At 38.6% G+C, this 27165-nt stretch overlaps 1 protein-coding gene across 1 annotated transcript in view; it reads left to right on the top strand.

The window, feature by feature from the left end:
• Positions 1 to 27165, top strand: part of p3h2 (prolyl 3-hydroxylase 2) — a 70280-nt gene that overhangs the window by 40154 nt on the left and 2961 nt on the right. The window contains exons 2-12 of the mRNA XM_088616674.1: positions 7656 to 7808; positions 8976 to 9165; positions 15670 to 15801; positions 17932 to 18059; positions 19600 to 19689; positions 20615 to 20655; positions 22186 to 22277; positions 22422 to 22549; positions 23254 to 23349; positions 24906 to 25056; positions 25450 to 25567. Of these exons, the coding sequence (XP_088472800.1) occupies positions 7656 to 7808; positions 8976 to 9165; positions 15670 to 15801; positions 17932 to 18059; positions 19600 to 19689; positions 20615 to 20655; positions 22186 to 22277; positions 22422 to 22549; positions 23254 to 23349; positions 24906 to 25056; positions 25450 to 25567 (1319 nt within the window). The remainder of the gene's footprint in view (positions 1 to 7655; positions 7809 to 8975; positions 9166 to 15669; positions 15802 to 17931; positions 18060 to 19599; positions 19690 to 20614; positions 20656 to 22185; positions 22278 to 22421; positions 22550 to 23253; positions 23350 to 24905; positions 25057 to 25449; positions 25568 to 27165) is intronic.

Genomic DNA, 27165 nt, shown 5'->3' with positions numbered 1-27165 from the left:
TTAGAACCAAGATCTGAGTGCTCTCCAGCCCTCAAGCACCTGAGTTTGCATGAGCTGCACCAGTTTATACAATTAATCAATTACTTACAAGTGTTCCCAATCTTCAGAAAGATGTGGGCTGTTAAGAATAACCAGATGGGATCTCTACAATTTCAAGAATGGAGACCCTGTGTTCAACATCTTTGCTTGATATAAGTTCCCATCTTAAAAAAGAAATTCCCATCATACAGCATGCATTGCACAAAATTACTCCAGACACTAAAATATATCTGCTTTAGTTTGGATTTTTTTAAATTGAAAACAATTCATGAGATATGTTTTCATAATATATGCAGAGCATGGGAGTCAACAAGCAGAGAGAACCAGACTGTTTGGACAAGTCTAACATTTTATAAACAATTCACAAAATGTACTTTTGTTTACCACTTGAATCGCTGCAATAAACACCTAATTTGTCACAATTATAAATAAACATTTTGGTCATATATTGTGTATATTCTCCAAACCATGTTAATACATTTTTAGTTTTATGTTGTAGTCTTTAATTTTCCCAGACATTCTGGACTTGTCAAAACAATTTTGAAGGAGCTCTAGTGGTGAACTGTACGATTTTTCAAACTGAATTATTCTTGCTTGAGGCGTCAGGCAACATTAATCAAAATAGGTGATACATTATAGAAGCAATGATGTACACTGTGTCTACAACATAGCACTTAGAATGGTTAGCCTAGGGGATCATGTTCTCCAGAGAATAATTGCATTTAAATTATATTGAGAAATCGGTTATGAAAATGTACTTCATTTTATTAACTTTGAATTTAAATTTATACAAAGTGTGGCTACCTTTTTATATTTCATATTATATTCATATGCTCAGTAGTCTTCTGTACAAATAGTCATTACAAAATATTATTTTGATCAATGTGAGTATTTAATTGTGAGTGAAGACACAACCATGCCCTTCTTGAGAAATGAACATCGCCTGATTGCTAAACAGTATATTGTTATCAGAAACAAAGAGTCTGTGAAGGAAGAATCCAGGCAGCTGGGTCAGTGAAGGTCCAGAAATTTTGGAAGGTAGAATGTCACCAAACCATCCCAGGTCTGCCATGACAATATGACTGCTCTAGAGTATGTAATCACTTTCAGAAGGCATTCTGTACAGTAGCATGAAAAGCCAGAAAGAACCTGCACATCAGCAGAATGACTGCACTGCGCTGTCTTCGTGACAGTTATCTACAGTATATGTACTGAGGTTTTTCAGGGATAACGACAGCATAGAAGCAAAAGAGGTCCTTTTAAATAAGAAAACTAAACGGGTCTGAACTTACAGTTCCAGTCTTTTACTATTCCATACACCCATGTACAGGTTGTTTAGATTTGGGCAATATTCTAGTTTTGCTATGTGGTCATACTGGCTATTTTAAGCATCACACTTGCACTGACTGTAATAGCATCATTTTGTATACAGTACGTTAATATATTGATTATTAACTCAACCTGTTTTGATGCTATAAAGCCAAACCCGAAGGAAAAGCTAATACTGGAAATAAACTAAGCATATTAAATAAAAACCAAAGTCTCAGTCAGTGTATTGGCAGCAGTGATGCTCACACAGACTACACCCTTAGGTTCCTGGTCATTTACAGTGTTGGATTTGTGTGGTCAGACAGGATTATGCCTACTATCTCAGTCATAGGCCAATCCCAGCAACGCTATATCAGTCAAGGCTCAGCATTGGCAGTCTAGGCCAGCCACAGCTGACAAATGACACAGTGTGGATTCAGAATGCCCACTTCTGGATTGTAGGCCTCAGATTGCACTTCAGAGCACTTGTTCTCCAGATGAGCCATGCCATTAATCCCCATGCCATTAATCTTTGACATTTAACTTTGATGGGGTTTTTTTACTTGAAGTTCAAGGAATTTCGGATAGGAATTTCCACTGACTTGGCAGTTTCTACGGTCCTTTCAACCTAGCTAAGAGCTTTGGGCTTCTTAACTGCTTTGAATGCTGTCCAGAGTCTACAGAAGAAAAGAGAGCCACAGTCTCTCCAAGTGGTCAGGTTCTGGTATTGATTTAACATTGAAATATTTGTCCTTTCATCAGGACTAGGTGCAGTACTGTATGTGCTGACCTACATACTGCTTTGCATCCCTGGCAAAAGGACAAAGTATTTACACTGCTCTAGTATGCAGACTGTGCTTTTCAGCTTCAGATGAATCCACTTTCAAGATTGACCAGAGTGGAATCAATCCTCCTTGATCTTACAGGTCATGCAGTGTACAGTAGGTTCATTTTTACTCAGTAAAGCCTATATTTTCTCCCTTAGAAAATATTTATGCAACATGTTGGAAGATTAACAGTGCAGAAGAACACATTAACTAGCCTGTTACTATTTACAAAAATTGGAATGAATAGATCTTTTAAATGTAATGGTTTTATAAAGACTAACTAACTCTAGACATTTTCTCTCTCATCATGTGAAAAACCGTGTTAAACTAATTCATGCTAAATGTAAATATTTCAGTAAACTGCAGATGGAATTATTTAACATTTTCTGAATGTTAAAAGAATGTGTTGAACTTAGCAGTAATTAGAGTGAGGCTTACAGATTTGTTAGTGTAATATTATTATTATACTACTATATTTCAACAGTTCGTGATTTGATGAATAAATGCTGTATGCCTTTATTTAAGTGACATTTACAGGCTTTTAACTTTCTTAAAGTGGACCTACAGGCTTTTAAATACCTTACAATACATTTTACCACCATTTTTATGTTTAGTTTTCTCCCCAGATAGGATTTTAAACATCTAAACATTACATTTTGCTAAATGTTTTAGAAGATTCTTCCATTTATTCTGATTGATTTTTTTTTATTTGTTTTTTAAATTCTCAAGACGGAATCCTTAGGAGGAAATGCATACTCTGCTGAAATTTGAGTAGCTCGGTATCAGTATCAGTGATTAAACTACTAATAAATTAGGGTTCTTCTTGAATTCCTTTTTTATATCGGCTCTGATCACGAAGTCATGAAGAAACCATGACAGATCTTCCTTTTGTCCTTATAAGGGTGCATCTTCAGTTTCTTAAAGAAACAGGTCACTGGGTCAAACTTCCTCTGGTGTTTATTGAAGGGTTGTTGCTATGGCTTCTGGAAAACAGCTGTGGAAATTCACTGAGCCCAAAGGGAATACTCATGTGATCATGGGGATTAATGGCATGGCTAAAAACTGTACATACTGTGATAATATGAATTTTGTATATTCTTTCAGTGGTTTATTCATTATTTCTGTCCTCTTCCTGAAAGGCAACTCTGGTTGCAGTCGATTTTAGGTTGTGGGAAATTAGTTAAGTTGATGGTGGGCTGAATCTTCTTACTCATTAGTATCTGTCTCAAGAGGGACTCTGCATGGAGTCTACTTCTCAGAGGTTAACAATGCCATTTACATTAGTTCAGGGCTGCATCCAAGTCTGCTCTTGTTTTATTTAACTTGATGCTTTTGTCAGTTCCACTGAACTTTTGGCAACAGTAAATAACAGCTGTGTCTGCTTTTAGATTTCTTAAATTAATTACTTGTAATTTGAAAAGACAATGTTGTTTAATTATTTGAAGGATCGGAGTAGGAGTGAAAAGAAGAGAATTCAAGAAAAACTTTTAGCAGGTTTTCTCTGTTATGCTGGCAAATTAACAGACACTTAATTATGTGGGTTTGTTCATGGGAATTAAAGTTAACCATAGGCAGTTTTCCTGGTTGTGTCTCCCAGCATCAAAATAAAGGGAATCATCAAACCCCTGGAGTTAATGAGCTCCGTCACAGACTTGCAGACATGTGCTTTGCAGGCTGTTCAAAAGAAAGGTATTTTTTCTTCTGAGTTCGTTATTTAAGAAAGTAGTAAATAGTCTAGGCATTGTGACTCAAGGAGATGAAGTCAAGCAAAGCGAGACTGCTTACAGTGTAGGAGGAACAGATGTGGCAAGTAAAAAAGTAACTTCTTTACAGGAAACAATGTGTATGCCTTATCTGACATGTCCAAATATCAAAAAGATCAAATGTAATACCTTGTTTTATACATACTGTGAAAAAGAGATACACTGTAGTATCAGAGATTTTGGCCTTTTTGTTAAAATGTGAGTTGTTTATAGGTTTTCCATTCATGTAGTTCTTTGCTAGTCATTTGTCTTAAAGGAACTTCTGACGCTCTGTGTGTGGCACAAACCTGATGATCCATCTAGTTTTACAGGGACAGCAAGTAGAGCTGTCATTACCAAAAACTATTAAGATGTCTGTAATAAATATAATTATATTAGGAATGGGTAGTCTTCTCTGTCAGCAGCATTTTAGTTCTCAGCCTAGGGAAGCTGAATTTATAAAATGTGATTCGCACTACTCACATACTGGTAATCCACAGTCACGTCATGTGTAGGTGAAGTTGAGACTTGCAGATACTGAAAGTACATGTGGGGATTTTAAATGCTTACCAGCTGAGCTCCGTTTTCTTTTGCAAGGGTTTTTTTTTTACAGTGCAGCACTGGTCCAATAGTCCAATAAATGGGAGAGCTAATTTGGGGAAAATGTATGTATTGTATATATGGGGTCGTGTTCCTGTAGCAGAAAGGAAATGGCTTTCCTGTTTACCATGTGGGGGCAGAGGTCTTGTTGACAAGACAGAGAGGGAGACTAAGGGGGGGAGGAGGTTCTGAAGGATTTACTCAACTAAGGACTCTACATGACCTGCAGCCTACTGTATAGAGCCTATATACTGTAGATAGAGCATCTCCTGGAACTTTAACACAACTCCAAAACCTAGAAAAGATAGGAGTCATGAAAATGATGCAGCATTGCCACAGGAAAAAAAGCTACAGAGCCTGCTTTCTACCTGGCTGGGCTCCTCACGTAACTAAGCAGTCTTGTTTCCTTAACCGTATGGGTTTGGGTATGAAAAAAGGAATTTGTTGCATCAGGAAAGTGAAGAAGTCAGCACTTGGACAGGACACAACTATGCTGCAATGCCACAGCTTTCCTGAGCCAGGGAGGAGGACGAGGAGGGAGGGGGGAGAGATGAACCAGATGTCAGCCGGCACCTTTTACCAGGAGGTAACCAAGCATGTCCCCACACATTTCATTTTCTGGTCCTCTGGCAGAGATGAAAGGATGGAAAAACTTGGCTCCACTGCAAAAATGAAGCCGAGGAATGAAGCCAGGTCCTAGCAGTCCTGCACCCACAAAAAAAAATGGAAGCAAAAAAGAAATACTAATCTGGTCAGAGTAAGCCAAGGCATATCCTGGTTCTTGCATCATGCAACAATTTCTGAAATGAAGGCAACGTTTATAAAAAAGATTAAGAATGTATGCGTCTCCAGTGCCACATGTTTTTCATATATATCATCAAGCTGTCAGTAAGCAAAGGTTATCTTGGCACTGACAAGTATCTTATTCAGACTCTGTCCTTGCATAACTTAATGCCATTTTGAAGAAAGGAATTGCTGGCAGAATGCACTTTGTGAATTTTATCCATTATCCTGAAATGCTGAGATATGATCTATAAAGCACTGAAAGAATTCATTTTATTTCAAATGTTTAAAACAGAGACCAAATCACTTACCAGGTTGAGTTTGCATTTGAATGTTTGCACTTTTTTTTTGTTTTTTCCAGACTTTGTGCTCAATGTTTTCCCACATTCTTACCAATTAACACATATCTTGTGCATTTAAATATTTTGCATTAAGGTTGCTTTATTCTCTAGGTAAAGAGTTTTCTGTTTTCATTGTTCAAATGAGTCTTGCAAAGTTTGGCAGTGCATTCTGTGACTTGTTTCTATGTTCTACAATGTATTCTAGCTCTGATGGAAATCATGGTAAAAACATAACTTTGCATCTCTGATAATGTAATATTGCAAAATACTACTGGATAAATCACTATTAATTGATTAACTATTGTAATAAACTAGTGTCAAATGTATTATTTATAATAAATAATAAATATATTAGAACAAATAATCTATATAATGGTAAGCAATAAGTTCTTCTCGGCAGTAATCCAGAAAATGGTATTAAAACCAAAATGCTACAGAATATCCATATCAAAACTACATCCATTCATTCTTTAATCTGCTTGCTTTAACTAGGAGATTACCCACTGAGTCCAAGAGATCTTGGTGAGACAGACATTCACTGTTGGTTGGTTTAAAAAAAACATCAAAATATGTGAACAGATCACAATGCATTAGATACAATACAAGTATATTTCTGTGGTAAAATACATTGTTTTCCAGTCTTTTGATATTCAGAATGTTCTTCATAGTTTAAATCAATATGTTTTTCTAAGGTTGACAGCTAAGTGTAAGCTAAAGCCAGCGTTAAAATCTTTTCCATTGTTTCCTCATTTTGTCAAAATTAAGGTGTACTGTTTTTACAGTACAACGTCTGTAAAAAGCTTGACGCATTTGTTCTTAATTGAGTTTGTTTTTCAATCGACAATTTAATTCTTGCATACAGTAGTGTTTTTTCTGTGTGGGTCTGCATACAGTATGTCTGGTGTTCAAATGAACTGCAGCACATCCTGGTATGATTCTGACTCCACACTAATGTGATAAAATTCTAGCATGCCTGTGAAACAGTTAATCAAGCCTAACAAACATTTGCTAAGTATTCTGTGCTTCTTAAAGTCATGACATTAATTCAAAATCTGTCAACCTTTCAAGATATTGATGGACGTGCATTCACTACTCTACTGGGAAATGCACCACATGCCAGGTTACATGGTTACAGCTTTTATCCTCTGATGATTAGAAACGAATGCTGTGCAATGGGCACCATTCTACTGCGTAGTTTTTAAAATATCTTTGTTATTCCTGAATCCAATCAGTGTCAAAGTAACAACACAATGTTAATACTGATACTGCCACAATTGATATATAATTATAAAACAACATAAATTTCTGTTTTTAAATCTGATATTTTCTCAGGTTTCTAAGATGTTTCCAGATGAAAGGAGCATTGTGATTACATGAGGCTTCTTGGGTGGTGTTCCAGTGTTAAGAATGTACAACTTGTAATATAAATTTCAAAAGCCTGTGTATAAAAAAACAAATTTCCCCTAGGGGACAATAAAGTTTGCACTGAATTGAAATATTGCTGATTTTTTTAAATCAACTAAATAGTTCTTTATGCTCACTTGGCCTTCTTTTGCAGCCTCCCTGGCTGTTCTAATGCCTCAGAACATTGTTATTTATGCATCGTGCTGCCGTTATTATCGAAAGGAAGGATAAAATGACATCTGGTCTCCATTTTTTCTCATTAGAGTGACTGATGTGACCCTGTGAAATTGACAGCTTCTGCTGTGGACTCATCCTTGTTTCTGTCTGGGATTGCTTCACAATCAAGCTAAAAAATAACACAAAAGACATTGTCAGGCAGAACCCAGTGACCCGTGTGGTGATCACAGAAACATATTTATTTCAGTAGGATCCCCAAAGTCCAAAGCTCTCATTTTTGTTAAGAAACCATGTTTACTGCAAGTGATAGGCTCCTGTGGCATCAGGTGACTTGTTTTTAATGGTCATTTTCAAACTGCGGACAGAAGTGTTTTCTTCTGCCAGTCGGTATAACCTGTGTCTGTTTTCTCTGTCTCTCCCTCTGTGTCCCTCAGCTGAACCAGTTAGACAAGGCAGCAGAAGCAGCCCACACTTACTTTCAAGCAAATCTGGAGCATGTGGAGATGTGGCAGAACCTGGAAAACTATAAGCTTCTGGAGGGAGTTGAAGAGAGCTATTTCCAAGACAGGGAAGCACGGCCACATCAGGTCAGTGGACTTTTTGTATACTTTTTCTGTGGAGATACAACAAAGCTTGGGGTACTGTATGTACTGTAGAAACAACTGTTTTAATGTGCTGTTTATATAGCATACTAAATTTAAATCTTATGATGGAAGTCATCATACACAAAGGTGTTTTAAACTGCAATGGTACAGTACTTTAAATTGTTCTTTTGACAGGTTTAGCCATTGTGTTTTGATATTGAAATGTGGTAGAAATTCTGGAGGGAATCCACAATGTGCTTGTATCCATAAGCTTGAAACACTGGTGATTAAGAACAGCAGACTCTCTGGCTCAGAGTGCGTACATTATGGGTTTATCACAAGCCCCAGAACAGTCCCTATTCCTTAAGTTTTTGAAAACCAACCAGTAATACATTTTTTTCTTTCCTGAGACGACTTGAGATTTTTTTTTAGACAACAAAGTAAATTTGTGTTATTGATATCATCTTGGGAAGAGATTTTGGATAACATTCCAATGAAAGAAAGATGCAAACCGAGCATCTGTCAGCATTATGGCATAACTGATAACACGCTCTTTGGGTTTCAACTCTTGTGCTGTTGAAATTCAGCACACGTGTTTTCCCATTATCCACATCTTTCTGTGGCTTTGTGCTGTCAATGTTGTGCCTAAGTAAGAATTGTTAGTGATATCTCTAAGTTCAAACTGAAAGGTTTCCAGAAGCAATCAGAATTTTTTTCTTGTCTATGTCTGATTTGTCATATCTGTCCCATGTCAAAGATATACTGTCTTTGAACAAAGAAAAGAAAAGGCACTCAATCATACAGTCCCAATCAATCCCAATATTAGCATGCCCTCTAATGTAATATCATGGTTTATTTTAATATAGCTATCCACAGAAATAGGATGCATTTTGTTGCATCATTGGACAACTGCTTGAGAGTGTTGCTACATTCTTTGGAGTCCAATCAGCCCCAAATGATTCGCTACAGTATATTCTATGGTGAAAATCGGAGCTAATGAGGATCTGGCCAAGGACTGTTAACCAGAATGTTGGACATTAACAAATAAATCCTGGTCTCAGTGCTTTCAGGAATGTGCCACTTAAGTTTGATTCTGACTAAATCACTATGACCCATTGAACTCTGTGCTTTTGTCTTCAAAGAGCATGTGTTTTCCCCCTTCGATTGCAGCAAGCCTTCACAACGGGAGTGAAACACTATGATGATGGGAACTATGAGAAGGCAATTGAGTTCTTCGAAGAGGCACTGGTGGAATACTACAAGGCTGACGTGGAGTGCAGGGCACTGTGTGAGGGACCTCAAAAATTCGAGGAATATGAGTACTTGGAGTACCGCCCAAGCCTTTACAGAGCAATTTCAGGTAAGGTTCCCACTGCTCTGCTACTTTATTCCTGTTTTAAAAGGAAGATGACAAAAGCACATTGTCGCTGTTTGAAATACTTGCTTTTCTTTGGGTGTGGTGCAAGAAGACATTGTTTCTGATAGAAATCTATAGCATTCAGTTTCAAACAGAGGTTTAGGAGAAGACCAAGAACAGAAGAACATTAGAAGAGTTACGAATGAGACAAAGCCACTTGGCCCATCCCCCCTATTTAGTAGTTAGTAGCTAATTGATTGGTTATGAATTGAGTCAAATTCATAACCTCACAATCAACAGGTTGACAGGTTCCATATAGTTTCCACTTGTGTTCTCTTAGTCATCTCATCCACTGCTGCACTCCTGTGTGCTCATGTTCAGAGCACAAGCTACCCCCTTGTGTAGCTTCTCTTGCCCCCCCCCTGCTCAGTCAACACCTTTGTAGCAGCTCCCTGGCTTTTTCCGTGCAAAATGAGAGGCTCACCTTGTGCTTGTGGGCAGGTGGCCGGTCTCTCTGCCAGGTGCATCACATCAATTAAACAACTCATCCATATCACTCCTTTACTTCACATAAATGAATGCTTTTGATTTCTAAGAACAGGCTGTCTCACTCTTTTTTTCTGGGAGACACACCTGCATCATAGAGGAATCTGGACTTTTGTTCCGCAGTTCCACCTGCTACTGTACCTTTCATAAAGCAAAGCTGTTTGACACTTGAGCTGGTCAAACTTGACCAGCCTGTTCCTCTGCAGGAGCGGTTATTAGTGAGGCAGCTCCTTATGATCTGTTCCTCACCCGGCAGTTCAGCAAGAAGGCCTCTAATTGCACTGCTCTTGGAAACATATTTGGAAACTCATTTGAGAATCTGTTCTGTCTTGAGTGTTAAACAGTCATATTATGTGAAATCTAAGCTTTTTCACCGCACAGGGTAAGTGTATCACTTCATCGGGTCCACAGTACTTTAGCATAATGCCTCTTCACTGGTACCTCCTACAGTGCCTATTTTGACTAAAGCTGAGAGTTCCCGTCATTTACTAAGGCTTGGCATATGGATCTAATATGCTGTGCAGCCCAACGAAAACATACAGCATGCTCCCTTCTGGAAAACCAATACGCTGGAAGCCTTTGGGTTGTGAAAGACTAATCTGATTGTTTGGTTAGGGATGTGAGCTTCTTATTATTTTCTTTTGTGGGGCTGAGACAGCACCTTGTAGAACCCTGTCTGTGCTAGTTCTAAAAACACTGTGACGCATACCTAGTTATCTTCTTCCCACATTAAAACACTTTCAGAATCACTTTAGATGGAACAGACGCAGCAGAGAATTGTATCTTTTGGCATGAATGAATTCTAACTCTGTTTCATTACAAATTGCTTAAGCACCTTTACACTTTTTAATCCTTCAGAAGGATTTGGGAGCTACTTAGTCTGAAGATTTTGTATCAAATTTAAAGTTGATTTCTCTTTTGAGTTTGGTCAAGGCTTTTTATGAAGAATGTTGCCACTTCCTATGAGAGCATGAAAAATCAGATGCTGGAAGAAATCAAAATAAAAAATATTATGGGTAGCGAACCCTTATTAAATTAAGAGCAGAGGAAAAGGCAACTGAAATGTGCTGTTTGTCTTAAAATACTGTAAATATTCTCCCCCAGGATATCTTAAGTGCTTTGTATTGCCTTGGGAAAATCATGAAGTTGAATTTATTTTTCCTGACTACAATTCCAATGGTTGATATTTCAATAAATCTAACAGTTTTATTTCATACATGACACATTGTAAGACATGGCATGAAGTCACAGAAAGACCAAGAGGCATTGGTGTGAGAGAGGGATAACAGTGAAGGCATATGCCAGGAAAGGAGAAAATGACATGTTTTGGGGTATACGTTGGATATAATGAGAGAAGCGTTTGTGGCTCTTTTGTTGTCTGAATGAATAGAGGATGATCCAAATATGTCATAAAACCATAGAGGCTGTGACAGCTGCTCATGCAGTCATGGCTGTTAATGCAGTCATTGAAAAATAGCTGTGCTGCTTATTTTGGCAGAAGAAAGTGGAATTGTTGCTGTCAGGAACTGCATCTCAGTTTCCATCTTATCCAGAACTTTTTAAAATGGATCCACATCCTGAACCACCTCCAAAAGCTTGTCAAAAAACAGCGGACGTAGAGATGGAGGAGTCACAGTATGATCTGGAGTGAGGCTAAAATGTGTTAAATTGTCCTACCTTTTTTGTGGGGAACCCTTAGTAATGTATGATAATCTATACAGTTTTCACTTTCTTGCTTTTTTCCCCCAAGAAAAGAAAAGGTTCTCCACTGTCTGATGCAAAATCTGATTAGAACTGGTGTTAAGATCTCAGTGAGTGCTATTATAACAGCTGCCTTAAATTGTTAGATTTTTAATGTTGCAGAAAGCACCTCTGTGCTGCACTCAATATAAACCTGTCAGAATAGAAGCACTGTTGTTAAGTCAGCCCAGTCTAATTACTGACGTGCCTGAGGAAATCGAGCAAGATAAGTATCTTCACAGTCCTCTTGGACAAATTGCCTCCATGCCTTCTTTCCATTTTAGGAAGCTGAGCAACAACAGGTCCAGAATCTCAAATCAAAGACTTCCATTCAGAAGCAGATTCTTCTCACTGTATTGAGCATCCAGCTATTCCTTCACATATTGTTTTTCCATTACACATATTCTAGTGTTACTTCACCTTGCATGACTGTCCCTTTCAAAACAAAGAAGATGAAAAACACTTTTGCTTAAAAATGAAAAAACAAAAACAAATGAAATACTCTTTTTTAGAAAAAAGCTTTGGAAAAAAGAGAAAGTGGATATTAATATGCAAATGAGCTTTGCAACCAAAGGCATTGTTGCTTTTTAAATTCCAGACGCTGGATTTCTTACCCATCAAAAGTGTTCATTCGCTTTTGGGGAATGTTTTAACTTTCTGCAAAATTAACTTTCCTCTGTATCCTCTATATACCCCATCAGCTGAGAAAGAAAGACATGCAAAAACTGTGAAATCAGGTCATCTTCATGCACGTCCACGAATTAAAGTTGCTTTGCTAATTAGAAGCCCCAGAGTGCTATTTCTTGTTTATCCTTTTTATAATTTTGTATTAATTTTGAAGATACAAGAGAGTACAACAAATTTAAAAAAAACAAGAGATCACTAAAAATAAATGGATAAAAGTGGAAGGAGAAGTGAAGAAAACATTATGCCAAGAGGAAGCCCCTGACCATGCTGTTTAAATGTCCACCCAAAAGTTCTCTGTCACATTACACTCTCCGACAATTTCTGGATAGAAACAGGGTACTGTACATCCTGACAGCATCTGTGATTGAACGTGATTAGAGTGGTGCAATGCCTTTAACTCTTTCCAGGCATTGTTAGGATTAAGATTTGAATGTTCCTCTGCTTGTTCCTGGCTCCTGGATGTGCTCATTGTTCCTGAAATGTTGTACACTGTGAAAGAGAGATCTTAAAAACCCAGTATGATTTATATGTTTAGTCATCTGTGTGAAGATCGCTGACCCCTGCAGTAAATGGATAGTACACTTGTGTGAAGTGTGTGAACCAGACAGCAGGCAAGGTCAGTGTTTGGCAGCCTGCAACATGAAGGTTGCTTCGAGTTTCCAGACTGTCCAGAGTCTCGTGTGAGCAGTGTGAATTGGAGCCAGTGCTGAAACTCAGTCAAGGCTACAAGAAAATGATGAATGACAATCAGGGCTTACACCTTGTAGTTCTTTTCATCTGTAAAATGTGGTATTCATAAAATGCAGACCTGTGTTCATAAATTCGTCGAGTTTGTTATTTAGTGTTGATTGGCACATATGTCCTTGCTCCTCTCAGGTTTTATGTTTCATACTTGGTGACTACATCACTAAATCACTAGATTTAGGCCATTTGTCATTTCTGAAGTATTATCTCTCAGAGGAATGTCTAGAGTTTATGGGCTATTCAATACTTTATAAAATCAAAGGTTGCTCAAGACCCTGGAAATAACACGGCACAGCAATTAAATTTCTATGAAGACATAATTTCTATAAAAGCAGCTCCATCATCATTGTTCTTTAAATATATAACTTAATATTATTTTTATACGGATAGTGACCACAAATAACTCATTAGCTAGTCCAGTCTTTTAGTATGCTATTGAGATTCTGTGTAGTCTGTCTAGTGACTTCATTTGTTTAACTAATTTACTGATTGTGGCATATAAAGTTTTTTTTTTCATTTTAGAGAAAGGCATTTTTGAAGAAAGGTTGCCTTCAATGTGTTTTGTCATTTCTTTATTCACTTCTGGGATCTTTATTCATAGAAAATCAGATGATCACATTCACATGAGGTTTTTGCCAATATTGAGCTTAGGGACCATTTAACAGAGGGATTATAGAAAGCAAAGCCTTTTAATTTCCCCCATATATACTGAATTGGGAGCAAGACTTCACTTCATAGGAATGTACCAGCTGTGGAGGGTTGGAAATATAGCTAAACTTTTGTTAGGAGGTACTGTACAGAACTTTTTTAGGGATGTTTAATTAGACAAAAGTAAGCTTCACTTTTACATTTCAATTCAAACATTTTTTCCTTCTTCTGTTTTTGTTTTTGACCAAAGTATTATGTTTCTGTAAAGCCTTGATTTATGAACCTGTGTGAAACAAAGATTTGCAAATGATTTATTGGCTTTGCTTTTTCTTAGAAAGCAGGCAGTTGTTAGTTGTTCTGCGGCAAGGACATTAAAATTTGGTTATGTCACAACCTCAATGCCTTATAGAGCGAAAAACATTCTGAAGTGGCTCCACTCCCAGACACTGAAGGAATGTAATTTTAACCCTGATCTGAATTAAAGAATAAACTATTTTGTGTCTACAGTATTGAAACAGACCTATCTGTATTTCACAGTATTCTTGACAGTTTCCCAGTTAAGGCTGCTATAGATTAAGTATATGGAGTAGAACACGTTGAGTAATTTTGCGTGTGTGTGCGTGCGTGTGTGTGTGTACTTTGGTAGTTAAGTAGTTGTGATAGTAATATGGAACTAAACTGGAGCTAATCAAATTACCACTCTGCCATAAAATTTATTAATCTTTTTATTTTTCTAATCTCATCTGAGGGAGAGAGTATGTAGTTTCTCTTTTAAAAAAACACAGGCAGTTAATAGTATGATTACAGAAAGACTGTAATGGCATACTATAGTCATTACTATATATAGTTATTATACTTTACCTGACACTTTGTAGGTTGTAAGAGGACACTGGACAGACCAGTGACACACATCATTTAAGAGTCATATGAGAAGTACAGTTTTGTATTTAAAGATAATAAGTTAGATTTTTGACATCTTTGGATCTTGCATTTTGGTGCAGGATTCTTTCATGTACAGTATGCAGCCTGGTAGTACTATTATCACCCTGCCATATCACCCTGCAACTCACAACTGAGCCTGGTGTGGCAGGTGTGAGCCTGGTCAGTACCTGGATGGGAGACCTCCTGGGAAAAACTAAGGTTGCTGCTGGAAGAGGTGTTAGTGGGGCCAGCAGGGGGCGCTCACCCTGCGGTCTGTGTGGGTCCTAATGCCCCAGTATAGTGACGGGGACACTATACTGTAAACAGGCGCCGTCCTTCGGATGAGACGTAAAACCGAGGTCCTGACTCTCTGTGGTCATTAAAAATCCCAGGGCGTTTCTCGAAAAGAGTAGGGGTGTAACCCTGGCGTCCTGGCCAAATTTCCCATTGGCCCTTACTAATCATGGCCTCCTAATAATCCCCCTCTATGAACTGGCTTCATCACTCTGCTCTCCTCCCCACTGATGGCTGATGTGTGGTGAGCATTCTGGCGCACTATGGCTGCTGTCGCATCATCCAGGTGGGGCTGCACATTGGTGGTGGTGGAGGGGAGTCCCCATTACCTGTAAAGCGCTTTGAGTGGAGTGTCCAGAAAAGCGCTATATAAGTGTAAGCAATTATTATTATTAATTATTATTAACCTGCTATAAGTAAATGTCCAAATCTTCTTTTTGTCATTTCTTTATCTGTCATTTCCGAAGTCACAGAAACATTATGTCAGCTAAGACGTTTTTCAGGGGATATGTACTGTATGTAACCTACTTACAATATTAGGAAAAATACCTTTATTTATTTAGGGTGATGGTTAAAATGCTATTTTTGATATACTGTATGTGTTTTCCATTCCCTTCTGTATTTACAATAGCATTATATGCGGATAAGTACATAAACAGTAGTCCAAAACCCAAAACAATTTTTGAAAAGTAACAGGACAGAAACTGACTTTTATTCGTTTTTTCAAATGGTAAAAATAGCCATTGTCTATATAGTTTTCAGAGTAACTGCTGTCTGGGTAAAAGGACTAGGAGATAACCAATCGGCTTTCCCGAGTATAATTTGCTGTCTGTGATGGCAGATTGCTATCCATTAATGAGAGCGGAATTTGAAAGACTTCGCGAGGCTTTCACAGACTGAGAAGGATCTCTCTCTCTCCTGTTTCAGATCACTATACGCAGGTCTTGGCTTGTGAGCACGAGTGTGTGAGAGAGCTGGCCACACGACCAGGCCGGCTGTCACCCATGGAAAACTACCTGCCTCTGCACTATGACTATCTCCAGTTCGCCTACTTCAAAGGTAACTGAGCGTCTCTGGTTCTGCTGCTTCACTCATTTGTTAATAAAACATACTTTTAAAAAATGTTAGAAGACCAAAACACCTTCAGTACTTGGGGCACACCTTGACGTGTATAACTGTCAGCTGGTGATAAAGAATCAACTTCTGTTGCCAGTTCCACCATTCTTGTAGTAATAAAATTATTGGTTTGAATCTGGAGCAGCTCTGCTCCCGAATAAATGCTTTTACTTCTTTTCTGTCGGAGAAAGACAGACAAAATTCAAACAAGCAGAAAAACACAGTTCTTTACTCACTCAGTTCCCCTCTACTGTCACTCTGAAGCTCTCTAAATACTGTACGTGTCACTCTGTTCCTTGTATTAGACATTGCCTTTATTTTTATTTGAACACAAAGAGCTGTACTCCCCAAATACAGTACATAAGACATTGTCAGCTGGTTTGTCCTTTGTGTCTATAGGAAGTGCAGGTCAGTATTTACCCAGCTTTGTGTCAGGAGCAGTTTACTACTATTTTGTTCTGGGAGAATTTACACCTTCTCAGATGTTGTCAGTTTAATTCTACTGAAAGCTCTGATAATTTCATTGATGTAACAGGCCACCACATCCATAGATTGAACTACCAGCAGCATTTCTTAACTTGTACATTTAAAAAAAAAAGAAAACTCGCCATTGCATTTTATAATTGCTTTAATTTTGAAATCTCCAATTATTTTATACCTTGGCATTATGGCTTCCCCTTCTGTGCTGAAGGGTAAGAATAAGGATCTGTGGAAGTGCTTCTGTGGAAGTGCTTCTCTGAAATGCCATCATCGCCATTTGACATGCTATGAACTCCGCAGTGTCTTACATGTGATTCACCACTGACCAGAGGAGTGGTGTGTCTTTTGAATCCTGGCCCTGCCTCGAACCTGTGATGTATACACTGTAAGGCTCAACCTGTCCTCAGAACGAGCATCTTTACTGGTTGAACCACTTGGCTGGCCTGCAGCCTTTACCTTTCCATCTACAACCCCAGGTTCGAAGAATTTATTGCAGGGTTTCCTTGAAGTTTTCATAAATACCATGACAAGCCCCTTCTCATAAAATAAGATCACTTTATTGGCCATATACAATTTCCTGGATTAGGAATTTGTCTTTTCACATACCCCAGCTTCCTCTCCATGTGACACACAGACAGGGAGAGAAGCTTGGGGTCAGAGGGCAGGGTCAGCCATTTATACGGCGCCCCTGTTGGGGTTAAGGGCCTTGCTCAGGGGCCCAACGGAGTAGGATTCCTCTGCCGGCCGGGGGATACGAACTGGCAACTTTTCAGCCACAGGCGCAGATCTTTAGCCACAGAGCCACCACACCGCCCTTTTTTTTAATAAGATAATTATTTATAAGATAATTATTGATTTAACATGTGCTAAATCTTCTGTGAAAAAGTATTTTTAAAACAAACTATTAATGACATTTTTATGGGCATACAGCTTTCATTGTTTACGACCTAGGAAAGTATGGAGATATTATAATTGCGTAAGTATTTCCAGAGCACTATAGTCAGGAAATAATATGGGGAGTTGAGTTATTTTACAAGGCCATAAAGAGGTATGGGGGTTACATGTGTGCAGGGACACTCACGCAGCCAAATCCTTTCAAGCCCCTGCCAGCTCCTGTTCAAAAATCTAGAAAAATAAGCGCCGCTTGGAAATAGGATCACTATTAAAAAAAATGCTTTTCGTATTTAGATGTTTCCACTATCTCAGCAAATTTATTCTGTTCTCTGTATATTGGTCATAAGTTTGGAATGTTATTCAGAATATAAAGGTACAGTGTTTTATTTCAAAGGTTGTTTTATATTCATCGTAAACCTTTAATTATGAAAATGGATTCTATTCCTCGTTCAATGCCTGTGCTATTAATTTCAATTAAAGAATATGGCACATGGCTTTCATGGGATTCCCAGCTTCAGATTCCCTGAAGTCTGGGAAGCTGGGATGAAGAAAGAGCAGGGATGAAATCAAACCAGACACGGGGGTGTGTTTGAAAAGGAAGTAAGCAAGTGATTTTACAGTTCTTCTGCTGCTAAAAAAACCAAAACAGCATCATTGTGCAAAAGAGCTGACTGGGGTGGTATTCCTGTCTTTTTCTAGTGGACAAAATCTCTGAAGCTTTGGAATGTGCCGAGACCTACCTTCTTTTTCACAAGGGGGATGAGTTCATGACTGAAAACATGGAGTTTTACAAGGAGGTTCTGGGCGAAGAACGAAAGCCCAGACAGGTATGGAAAGAGAAAGTACACCCTGGTGTGAATGGGTGTTTTATGACCTTCTTCCTTGTACCTTACTGGCTAATCCCATTGTTATAGCAGTGCATTAATCCTACATTACTGATTACAACCAAAAGCCATGATTCTGCACACTGGACTAAATAGCATGGCCTACTGAATGTAAACATGAGTATTCTACTGTTTTCCCTTGTGATATCAACTGCATTTTTTGTCTTATTGATGCATCTTAATCTTCTTTTAGTGAGTTTTGTGAGGTTTTTTCTCAAAATCCAATCTGATGTTATTGCACAGCATATGTCGGTCAAGTTAACTCCAGTGATCGTGCAGTCAGCAGGATTTCAGAAACTATGAAAGAAGCTTGGTTATCCAGTGGCAGAGGAACAAGGCTTGTTATCAGGAGGTTCCAAGTTCAAGCCCTAGCTATGCCACTGATTCTCTATGTGTTACTCTGAACATGATGCTTAACCTCATGCGTCTTTCTTTAGGAAAGACATAAGACCAAGGTCCAATTGTAAATCATTCCACAGCATCATTTTTACATATAGACGTTTCCTTCCTCATTGCCATGACTCGTTTTAGATTAAAGCATCTGTTAAAGGGGTAAATAAAACTGTAATAAAATTAGCACATTATCAGTTTTGCACACACAAAAAATGAGAAAGAATAGCAACAAATTCATATACTGTACCTAATGACAGAACTCTTAATTTTATAAGGGTCTGTTTAGAAACTCGTGGAAGGCATGCATTTCCTTCAAGTTTGCATGGAGACAGATTTGCAAGGAGGCATTGGTAATTAACAGTGCTGAAAGAAATTTGGAAATAGACTTGTATGTCTTAATTACATGATTGGTCATGCTTCTTTCGTCCAGTTTTATGCCTTTATCCTGCCCAAGCAAGGCCACTGCCTTCTCAACGTCTTAAATGTTCTTGGCTAGTTTTTGGAGACTTAGATGTGGAATGCTCATTTTGTTTTTTTAAATATTTTTAAAAATCTGAAATGCACATTGAAATTCTGTAGAACTTACGGAAACAATTTGAAGCTGTTTGCATTATGGTTAGAATGAGAATTTTGGTGGTTGCAAATGCTACTGAGTACTCAGATGTCATAACATTCTTAATAATTTCTCGTTCCCTTTACTGCAGATTGCATCCAATAAGCCATTCCTCCTGTTCCATACTCGTTGCACTGTGTACACAGTAGCTCCAGTTACAGCTACAGTGTAATGAATGCCAGCTCCATTTAATAAAATACTTTTGCAATACACATACTTGGACACTGTACCCTTCATTAGCTCGTTGGTTTGACTTTCGATTTACAGTGAGTGGTGGTGTGGGAGCAGAAACAGGAATTAATTAGTATGTGCCTGCATATTATTAATTTTGCAGGATGAAAAAAATGGATTTCGTGAAGCACTGGCAAGAAAAAGTAAATTGCACTTCTGCAGACCAGGTTACTACAGACTGTGGTTACTCCGACATTGTTGTCACCAAGATACCAGAGCAGATACCAGTGTCTCGTGTTTCCACAGGAGGCTGAAAGGTACATCAGCCGTCACCAGAAGGAAGCAGAACTTCTCACTGTGGGCACTGCAAATCTCGGTGTTGAATATACAGAGCCGGTACGTAGCAATTGTCATACAATACTGTGGTAAATGCCATTCGCTGAAGTTCAGGACGTCTTCACCTGCGTTGCCCAGGATTGCAATAGAAAGATTTAAGCCCAGTGGGAACACAGACTCATTAAAATGAGGAATTTAAGAGTTGTGTTTGAAGATTGCACGGTGCCAGAAACATAGAGATTAACATATCTCATTAGAATCAAACAGCAGCAGGAGTTGCAGAGTTATGTGAAATATTTAATTGCAGTCGTCTGACATTTCAAGTAATTTTAGAGATATGCTACAGAAAATGCAGCACAGGGCCTCAACACTCTCAATGACCTCATCTCTGATAACTCCAACTGTGTGGCAGTATAACGTGAGTATCCAGAATAGCCTGGAATTAGCCCAAAATTAGGCAGCTCTGAAAGAACAGTTGGCATGAACTGAAAAGGAGCAAAATGAATGAAACAGGTGGCAAAATGTGAGGCCAAGTATGGAGAAATTAATCTTTGGCAAGTAGCACCTCCTTGTGGAAATAATAGGTATAGCTTCAGCCAAGTCTGGGAAAATCTTGCCAATTTCTGCAGTCTTTGAGATAGGTCTTAGTCTTTTTTTCTTATCTATGTTGTTGAAATTATCCCAGGTGTTTACAAACATTCCCTCCTTCAATTTAAAGGTGCCATATTTAGGCATTTGTCTTTAAAAAATGAGAATGCGTCTTTATGTGCAATATTATTATTTTTTGTTTTAATGTGATGACCAAGTTTCTGTTCATTGATTTGGTTATATTTAGTGTTTAGGTTATACCATATAAAATGTATATGATTGATGTAATAATTAATTTTATGTAGTTACATGATATAATGTAATAGCAGAAAGAAAAACTAAAGGAAGAGATTAGAGTCTTCAAAGTCTGTTTTCTACATTTGTTATTTCTGCACAGAATTACTGGAGCAGCACAGGGGGAAGAGAGGATGTGAACAGGTAATAGAAAAGCCTTTTTTCCTCCTCATTCCTGTTGAACATGTGCTCAGTATTTTAGAAGATTTAAGAATGTACTGTGCATTGATATAACATATCTGTGGACAAGGTCACTTCTATAGCCTTAGAAGACACCAGACCTCTAGGTTCACTTAAAATCATGGAAGTTGTTTCGATACCAACAGATGAAGGAGTTTAAACTTAACACGATAAGTTCTGAATGTCTGTCATTTGCTTTTACAAAACAGTTTTCACGCAGGGTAATTTCACATATCATTTGAGAGGCTTGTATAATATGGCTTAGACTTCGCTGACACCTGCTGGTAGAAATCTGTTACAGCATATTTGAAAAAAGTATCTTCTCCCAAGTTTTTTTAAAGCTAGCTCTTCGCGAGGAATGACAGCAGCCGAGGATTGTGTGACAGATGAATTGTTTTTTGGATTTAGTGAAACCTTTGGTTTAATCTGCCTGGCTGAGGGCCAACCTCCTGGCTGTAGGACAGGGAGGCCAGGACTCCCATGCTTGGTAAAAAGGAGACCGAGGAGTAGCTGCAAATGTGGAGGAGGGATGCAAAAACAAGCGAGGAGGAGGAGAGGGGGGTGTGTGGTATACATGGGAACTGAGGCAATTATGTCGGGATTAGTTGCGAGTTGCAGCAACGGAGCTTAATTTGTTCTGCTTCCTTCATCCCTCCACTTAAAATACCTTACAACCTAAACAACATTATTGACATTTAAATTAAAGTGAAGACTGGTACTTTAAGTTATGTTAACAGTACTGTACATTTAACAAATTATTCAGTATGTGTGTTATATTGCTTACACTGTAGGGCATATTAGTTTAAATGCATATACATACAGTATAAGCAATTCTAAAAGTCAGAGAGGCACATACGAGGAGGTGCTGAACTATTTTGATGATGCCTTCAAGGCCAACAGCTGCAAGGTTAAAGGGGAGTAGTTCTCAGCAAGTTAATCTTATTTGATGTGAATGTGACATCAGATTCGAAGTTTCACGATGTTTACAAAAAGAGAAAAGGAGCTCTGTTGCACTCCTCGCTTTACTGTTGCCCAAGTAACGTTGTGCATAATCTTCACTCTGTAAGGCGGGTTTTGTGGCAGCAATGTGATGTTAATCTTTTCCTATATGAAAGCAATTAAATGATTAGTTCCTTTTTGTGAAATTACAATATGACTGCGCAATAAGAGCTGGCTCACAGGATCCTCCCATTTAAAAGTAGTGGTGCACTGATTTCCCCTCGATGACTCAGCCTGCATTTTTCTAATGGGTTTTGCAAAAAGCAAAATGGGATGAATGTGTAAATTGAAACTAGAGTAAGGGTTAAAAGTGGAGCTGCACTTAGGTTTAGGTGTATGGTTGGAAACATATTAAGTGTAAGGAATGAGTAACACTGCCTTTTATACAGTATGTAGATTTGTTGATGGGCTTTGACTCTATGGCCATGTTATTAACCTTAGTAAACTTTATTGAAGCAATGATTAATCTCAAATAGTTTTCTTCTGACTTTCAAGGGTTCCTTCAGGCACGGATGGGTGGCTAGACTATGTCCCCATAACAGAGAAGAAGAACACTACCTCAGGAATTGCACGTGAGCTGAGAGAAGGTACCGCTGTCTACTCTTAAACTCTTGATTTCTATTGAATCTTGTTTATCTTCAATATAATGTAAGCAGAAGAAGAACTACAGGGAATATGACTTATGTTTACTTGGGTTCTTATTTTCTATTTCACCCTCTCACTCTCTTCAGGTGGACCTTTACTGTTCGATGAAGTGAAGTTAGTCCTGAACTCAGAGATGCTCAATGGCAGCCAGCGAGTCCTGTTTGACAGTGTCATTACGGAGGAGGAGTGTTTGGAACTCAAAAATGTGGCCAATGTAAGCATTGTTGTTTGACATACTGTATATATTCCAGATGATAGGAATCCCTAGTTGCCATTTGTAATGCTACACTGCTCCACAACTTTGTTTTTCATAATATGTGCATGTTAGTGTATTGTTGTGCTCTTGCCCTAGTGTATGTAGAAACTTTGCATGTTGTCCCTCTGGAGGGACTCCACAAAACGTGGTATCCATGTCAATACATAGAGATGCAATAACAATGATACTCTCTGTGCATTGTGTATTGTCTATATTCTTTGTTTATTTTGTGTGATTTGTCTGTTATACTGTACATGTACATACAGTATATAAATATAGGAAAGAATGCAACTGACCTTTCATTGTCCAGTATTGTGCTATAGGGAGAAGCATTTCAAACTGCAACAAATGAGTATTGTAACCAATAGCATTTCTTGCATTGTTAATGCTTCTCAATATGTATCATGTTTAATCTGAGACTTGTATTTGTGTTTCATCCATTTGTTCACTTATGATGTGAATTAAATCTATTCTTCAATTCAAATTGCAATTGTTAGGTTCCCTTTTCATAGAGGAAACAATCCTCTGAGAAGCAAAAAGGCATCATTAACTACAGCATTTGGGATTTTGGTTCAATGTTGCTTAATCTTTCTATATTTGCATACAGTACCATTACTCCTGTACTAGTTCCATTGTTTTCATTTTTAATATATACTTCACAGACAATTGTCATAGCAGGAGATGGGTACAGAGGGAAGATGTCACCTCACACTCCAAATGAGAAATTTGAAGGAGCCACAGTCCTGAAAGCTTTGCAGGCAAGTTTTCTCATTTTCTCTCAGCAACTAATTTAATAAGCAGGTACCGTAGGTAAACCGGGTGACGGAACAGAATATAATTGACACAAGGAGTTATGCAGGTCTGTGACTGGAGACTCCGTTTCCAGATCACCTGGCACTCAGTAGGTATCCACATGTACGCACACCAACACATACGCAAACGTTTCACTATCTAAACAAAGGCAATACGTCTGGTTTCAAACATTAAAAAAAAAACTTTATCTAGTCTGGAATTCCGGAGATAGCTTTGCTTGCTCTGTGGGTGCGCCTATTTTCAAGGTTGCGCCTGCGATTTGTAAGAAGATACCATTAGATACCAGGGGGTAGTATTTTCTTTAAAATATCAATGTACATAAAAGGAGTAATGACATTTTACGTTTGTTAATAGTATGTTCATTGTTTAATCGGGTACTCACTGGATAAATGTGTATATCAGAATTCTAATTATTATTTTGGAGAATTCTTTTTTGCTTTGTAATGGAATATTCTAGGGGGAGGAGTTTTACCTAGAAAAGGAGCTCCTCAAGATAGGAGAAGAGAGATAGGAGCAAGTTGGTAGCAGTGTAGAATAGGAACTGCTTACAACAATCTATTTTTTTCAGTCAATCAATCAATCAATATACTTTAATTTTGTACTATAATGTACTATAATTTTGTGTTTTTTCCCTTGGCTAGTTTGTATCTTTCACTTTGTTTTTCACATTGTTCCTCATAATAAACACCATTTCACCATTTCATTATTGCTGCATTCCATCTATGCCCCTAAACATTTGAAGGATGAGACTGTGACAAAGTCCCTCATGTGAAGTGTATATACTGTATACTGTATATAAGTGAAGGTATACGTATATAGTGAGGGCATAGTGTAGCATAGAAAGTAAGCCATTGTTAAGTCGTTGGTTCAATTCTCTGCTGCAGGCACTGTTGTTATATCGTGACTGAGGTACTGTACTTAACCCCATTCGTAGTCGCATGCTCTCTAGTCTGCTTAATCCTGCTGAAACCAGGATGTTTTGACGAGTGGCTCTTGTACAGACTTTACTTTTGCATTTTTTACATATTGAGACAAAAAAGGTAAACTGTGAATGCTCAGCACAGTCAGTGTTATCCACTATAGATGCCCTGTAATAAGCCAGTATTGTGTCTCCACTTGTATTCAGGAACTAATATATCTGTCCATCCATTTTCAAACTGCTTTATCCAATGCAGGGTAAAGCTGGAGCCTATCCTGGCAAAAATGGGCACAGGGACGTGACAAAGACACACGCACACACCCACATCAGGTTCAATTTTCCCCTGAAACCAATTAGCCTCCCAGTACAGTATGTCTTTGGAGCATACTGTAGGTGGAAACTGGAACACCCAGAGGAAACCCACGTGAACATGGAGAGAACACACACACTCCACGCAGATAGCACTCCAGGATTTGAACCCAGGGAAGATATGCTAGCCACCATGTTGCCTTAACAAAACACCTGTATTTTATATATTTATTATGCTCGGGGTCTTTGATGATTTTTATGCTTTGTTTGCAGTATGGCTACGAGGGACGAGTCCCACTGAAAAGTGCCCGTTTGTTTTACGAAACTAGCGAAAAGGCTAGGAAAATCATCGAGTCCTATTTCATGCTGAACACAACACTGTACTTCTCTTATACTCACCTTGTCTGCAGGACTGCTGTTAAAGGTATGGTGCATGTTGGATTGTTGTTGCAGTAGTGCTTTGCAATTTTGAAACATCTGCTATTACAGGGCACAGTGTAGTTGCATGTTTTAGCCTGATCCCATCAGATCTCTGAAGCAAAGCAAAGATTGATCAAATGTGTACTGGAAAGGAAGATACAGGTTTAGTTGGTTTATTTTTTTCACAGTGCATTCCTAATATTAAGGTTCAGTTCCCTGCAATCAGTGCATCTTGTAAGCAAACTCCAAGGAGTCCTGTACAATTTACATTGGTTCTTCGGGATCATTTTGGGGTGAAACGTTTGGAGGATTTAAATATAAGGGGACATCGTGTGAAGATCTGTTCATTTTTCTATTTAGATTGCTGAATTCAGAACTTGTTGTTTTTATTTTTAAGGCCAGCAAGACCACCGGAACGATCTGAGCCATCCCATCCACGCAGATAACTGCCTGCTGGACCCTGAGGCACATGAGTGCTGGAAAGAGCCACCTGCATATACCTATAGGGATTACAGGTGAGCACATTTTTCCAAAGTACAGCAAATATATTGCTTGCACTGTTATGGCTGTATCAGCTAACAAACAGAAAAACTGTAAAAGAAATGTTACAATTGGCATTACTTTAAAGTAGTAAATCTGCTTTAGGCAGATAAGAGTTGCAGAACAAGATTTTTTTTTAATAAATTGCCTTAGCGGTCTTTTTGAATCTGTTTTTTTAACCTTTCGTTTAACCATGGTTAGTCAATTGAGAACAAATGCTCTTTTGTAACGATGTCCTGAAAAGTACTCATTTATACAGCATGGCTTTGACATGTAGCCTGGGACTGTAACTCCTGACCCTCTGGTCTGGTCCTTTCACTACTACTGGTTTTTATGATTTTTAATAATATGGTATTTGACTTATTCATTTCATATTGTTTTCTGAAGTACAAAAAAAATCACAGAAGCCCACAGAAGTCTACAGATATTTGAGACTTTTTTTGTTCATGCAAGTCAAGCTCCCAAAAATATTTTTATTAACAGATAATTTCAAACTGAAGATATTTGTTGTTATGTTGATGCTATACAAACTGGAAAAAGACTCTGTCCCTCTAACCCTGACCATAATACTAACCCTCTGCCGCGTTCTGGAGGTCATGTAACCTTTTCTCCTCAAGCTAGTGGTTGCGTGACCTCGTTTACCTCCCCGAGGTCACACGACCTTTGCTGCACTAAAACCCAGCGGTTGTGTGACGTCTGCTGCATCCTAGATGTTGCGTTACCTCTTCTGTAACTCAGAGGTCACACGACCTTAGCTGTGCTGCTTTCCAAAGGCTGTGTGACCCATGCAGTGCCACATCCCAGTGGTTGCTCTACAGTACATCTCCTGCATCCCAGAGATCGCATGACCTTTGAAGTGCTGCTTCCCAGAGGTCACATGACCGTTGTTTCGACTTGTACTAGATGTCACGTGACCCTTGCTGCCCTTGTACCACAGGTTGTATGACCTCTACCATGTCCCAGAGGTCGTATGAACTCTCCTGCATCCCAGGAATCTCATGACCTTTGCCGCATTCCAGAGGCAACGTGACCTCTCATGCATTCCACACGTTATGTGACCTTTGATGCACTGCGTCGCGGAGGTCGCATGACTTTTGTTGCACCTGTCGCTAAACCCCCCCCTCGCTGTACCTCAGCGGGACAGTATCCATATCCCTGGACAGTCCCACTTCAAGCTCGCTATGTGTCAGCTTGTCTTGCGCCCCGGGTCACTCCCCCTGGACTACAACGCCCTTTCTTTTGGATCCCTTACATCATTTGGTGTCCATCCCAGTTCCCTGGGGGGGTCCATCTGGTCTGAACAGCTCCGTGTCGTGTGTTCTCTGTGTGTCCCAGACGTCGCTTGATCTTTGCTGCACCTCATACCAGGTTTTAGTTATAAGGCTATATTTTCCTTCTGTTGTTATGAGGAAAACTACAGATGCATCACAACATAAACACAATTTATTTGTAGCTTTTTGCACTTTCTCTAAACTCAGCTTTTACTCAACCTGTTGCCTACATACATTTGTTAAGGTGGCTTACATAAAATTGAACCGTTTTTGGGAAACTACCCTGAGAGTGTCATGTTTAA

This window comes from Lepisosteus platostomus, chromosome 2, assembly GCF_059453375.1.
Source record: "Lepisosteus platostomus isolate fLepPlt1 chromosome 2, fLepPlt1.hap1, whole genome shotgun sequence".
NCBI lineage: Eukaryota > Metazoa > Chordata > Actinopteri > Semionotiformes > Lepisosteidae > Lepisosteus > Lepisosteus platostomus.
The sequence above is the reverse complement of the archived record's forward strand: the minus strand, read 5'-3'. Positions and strand labels throughout refer to the sequence as shown.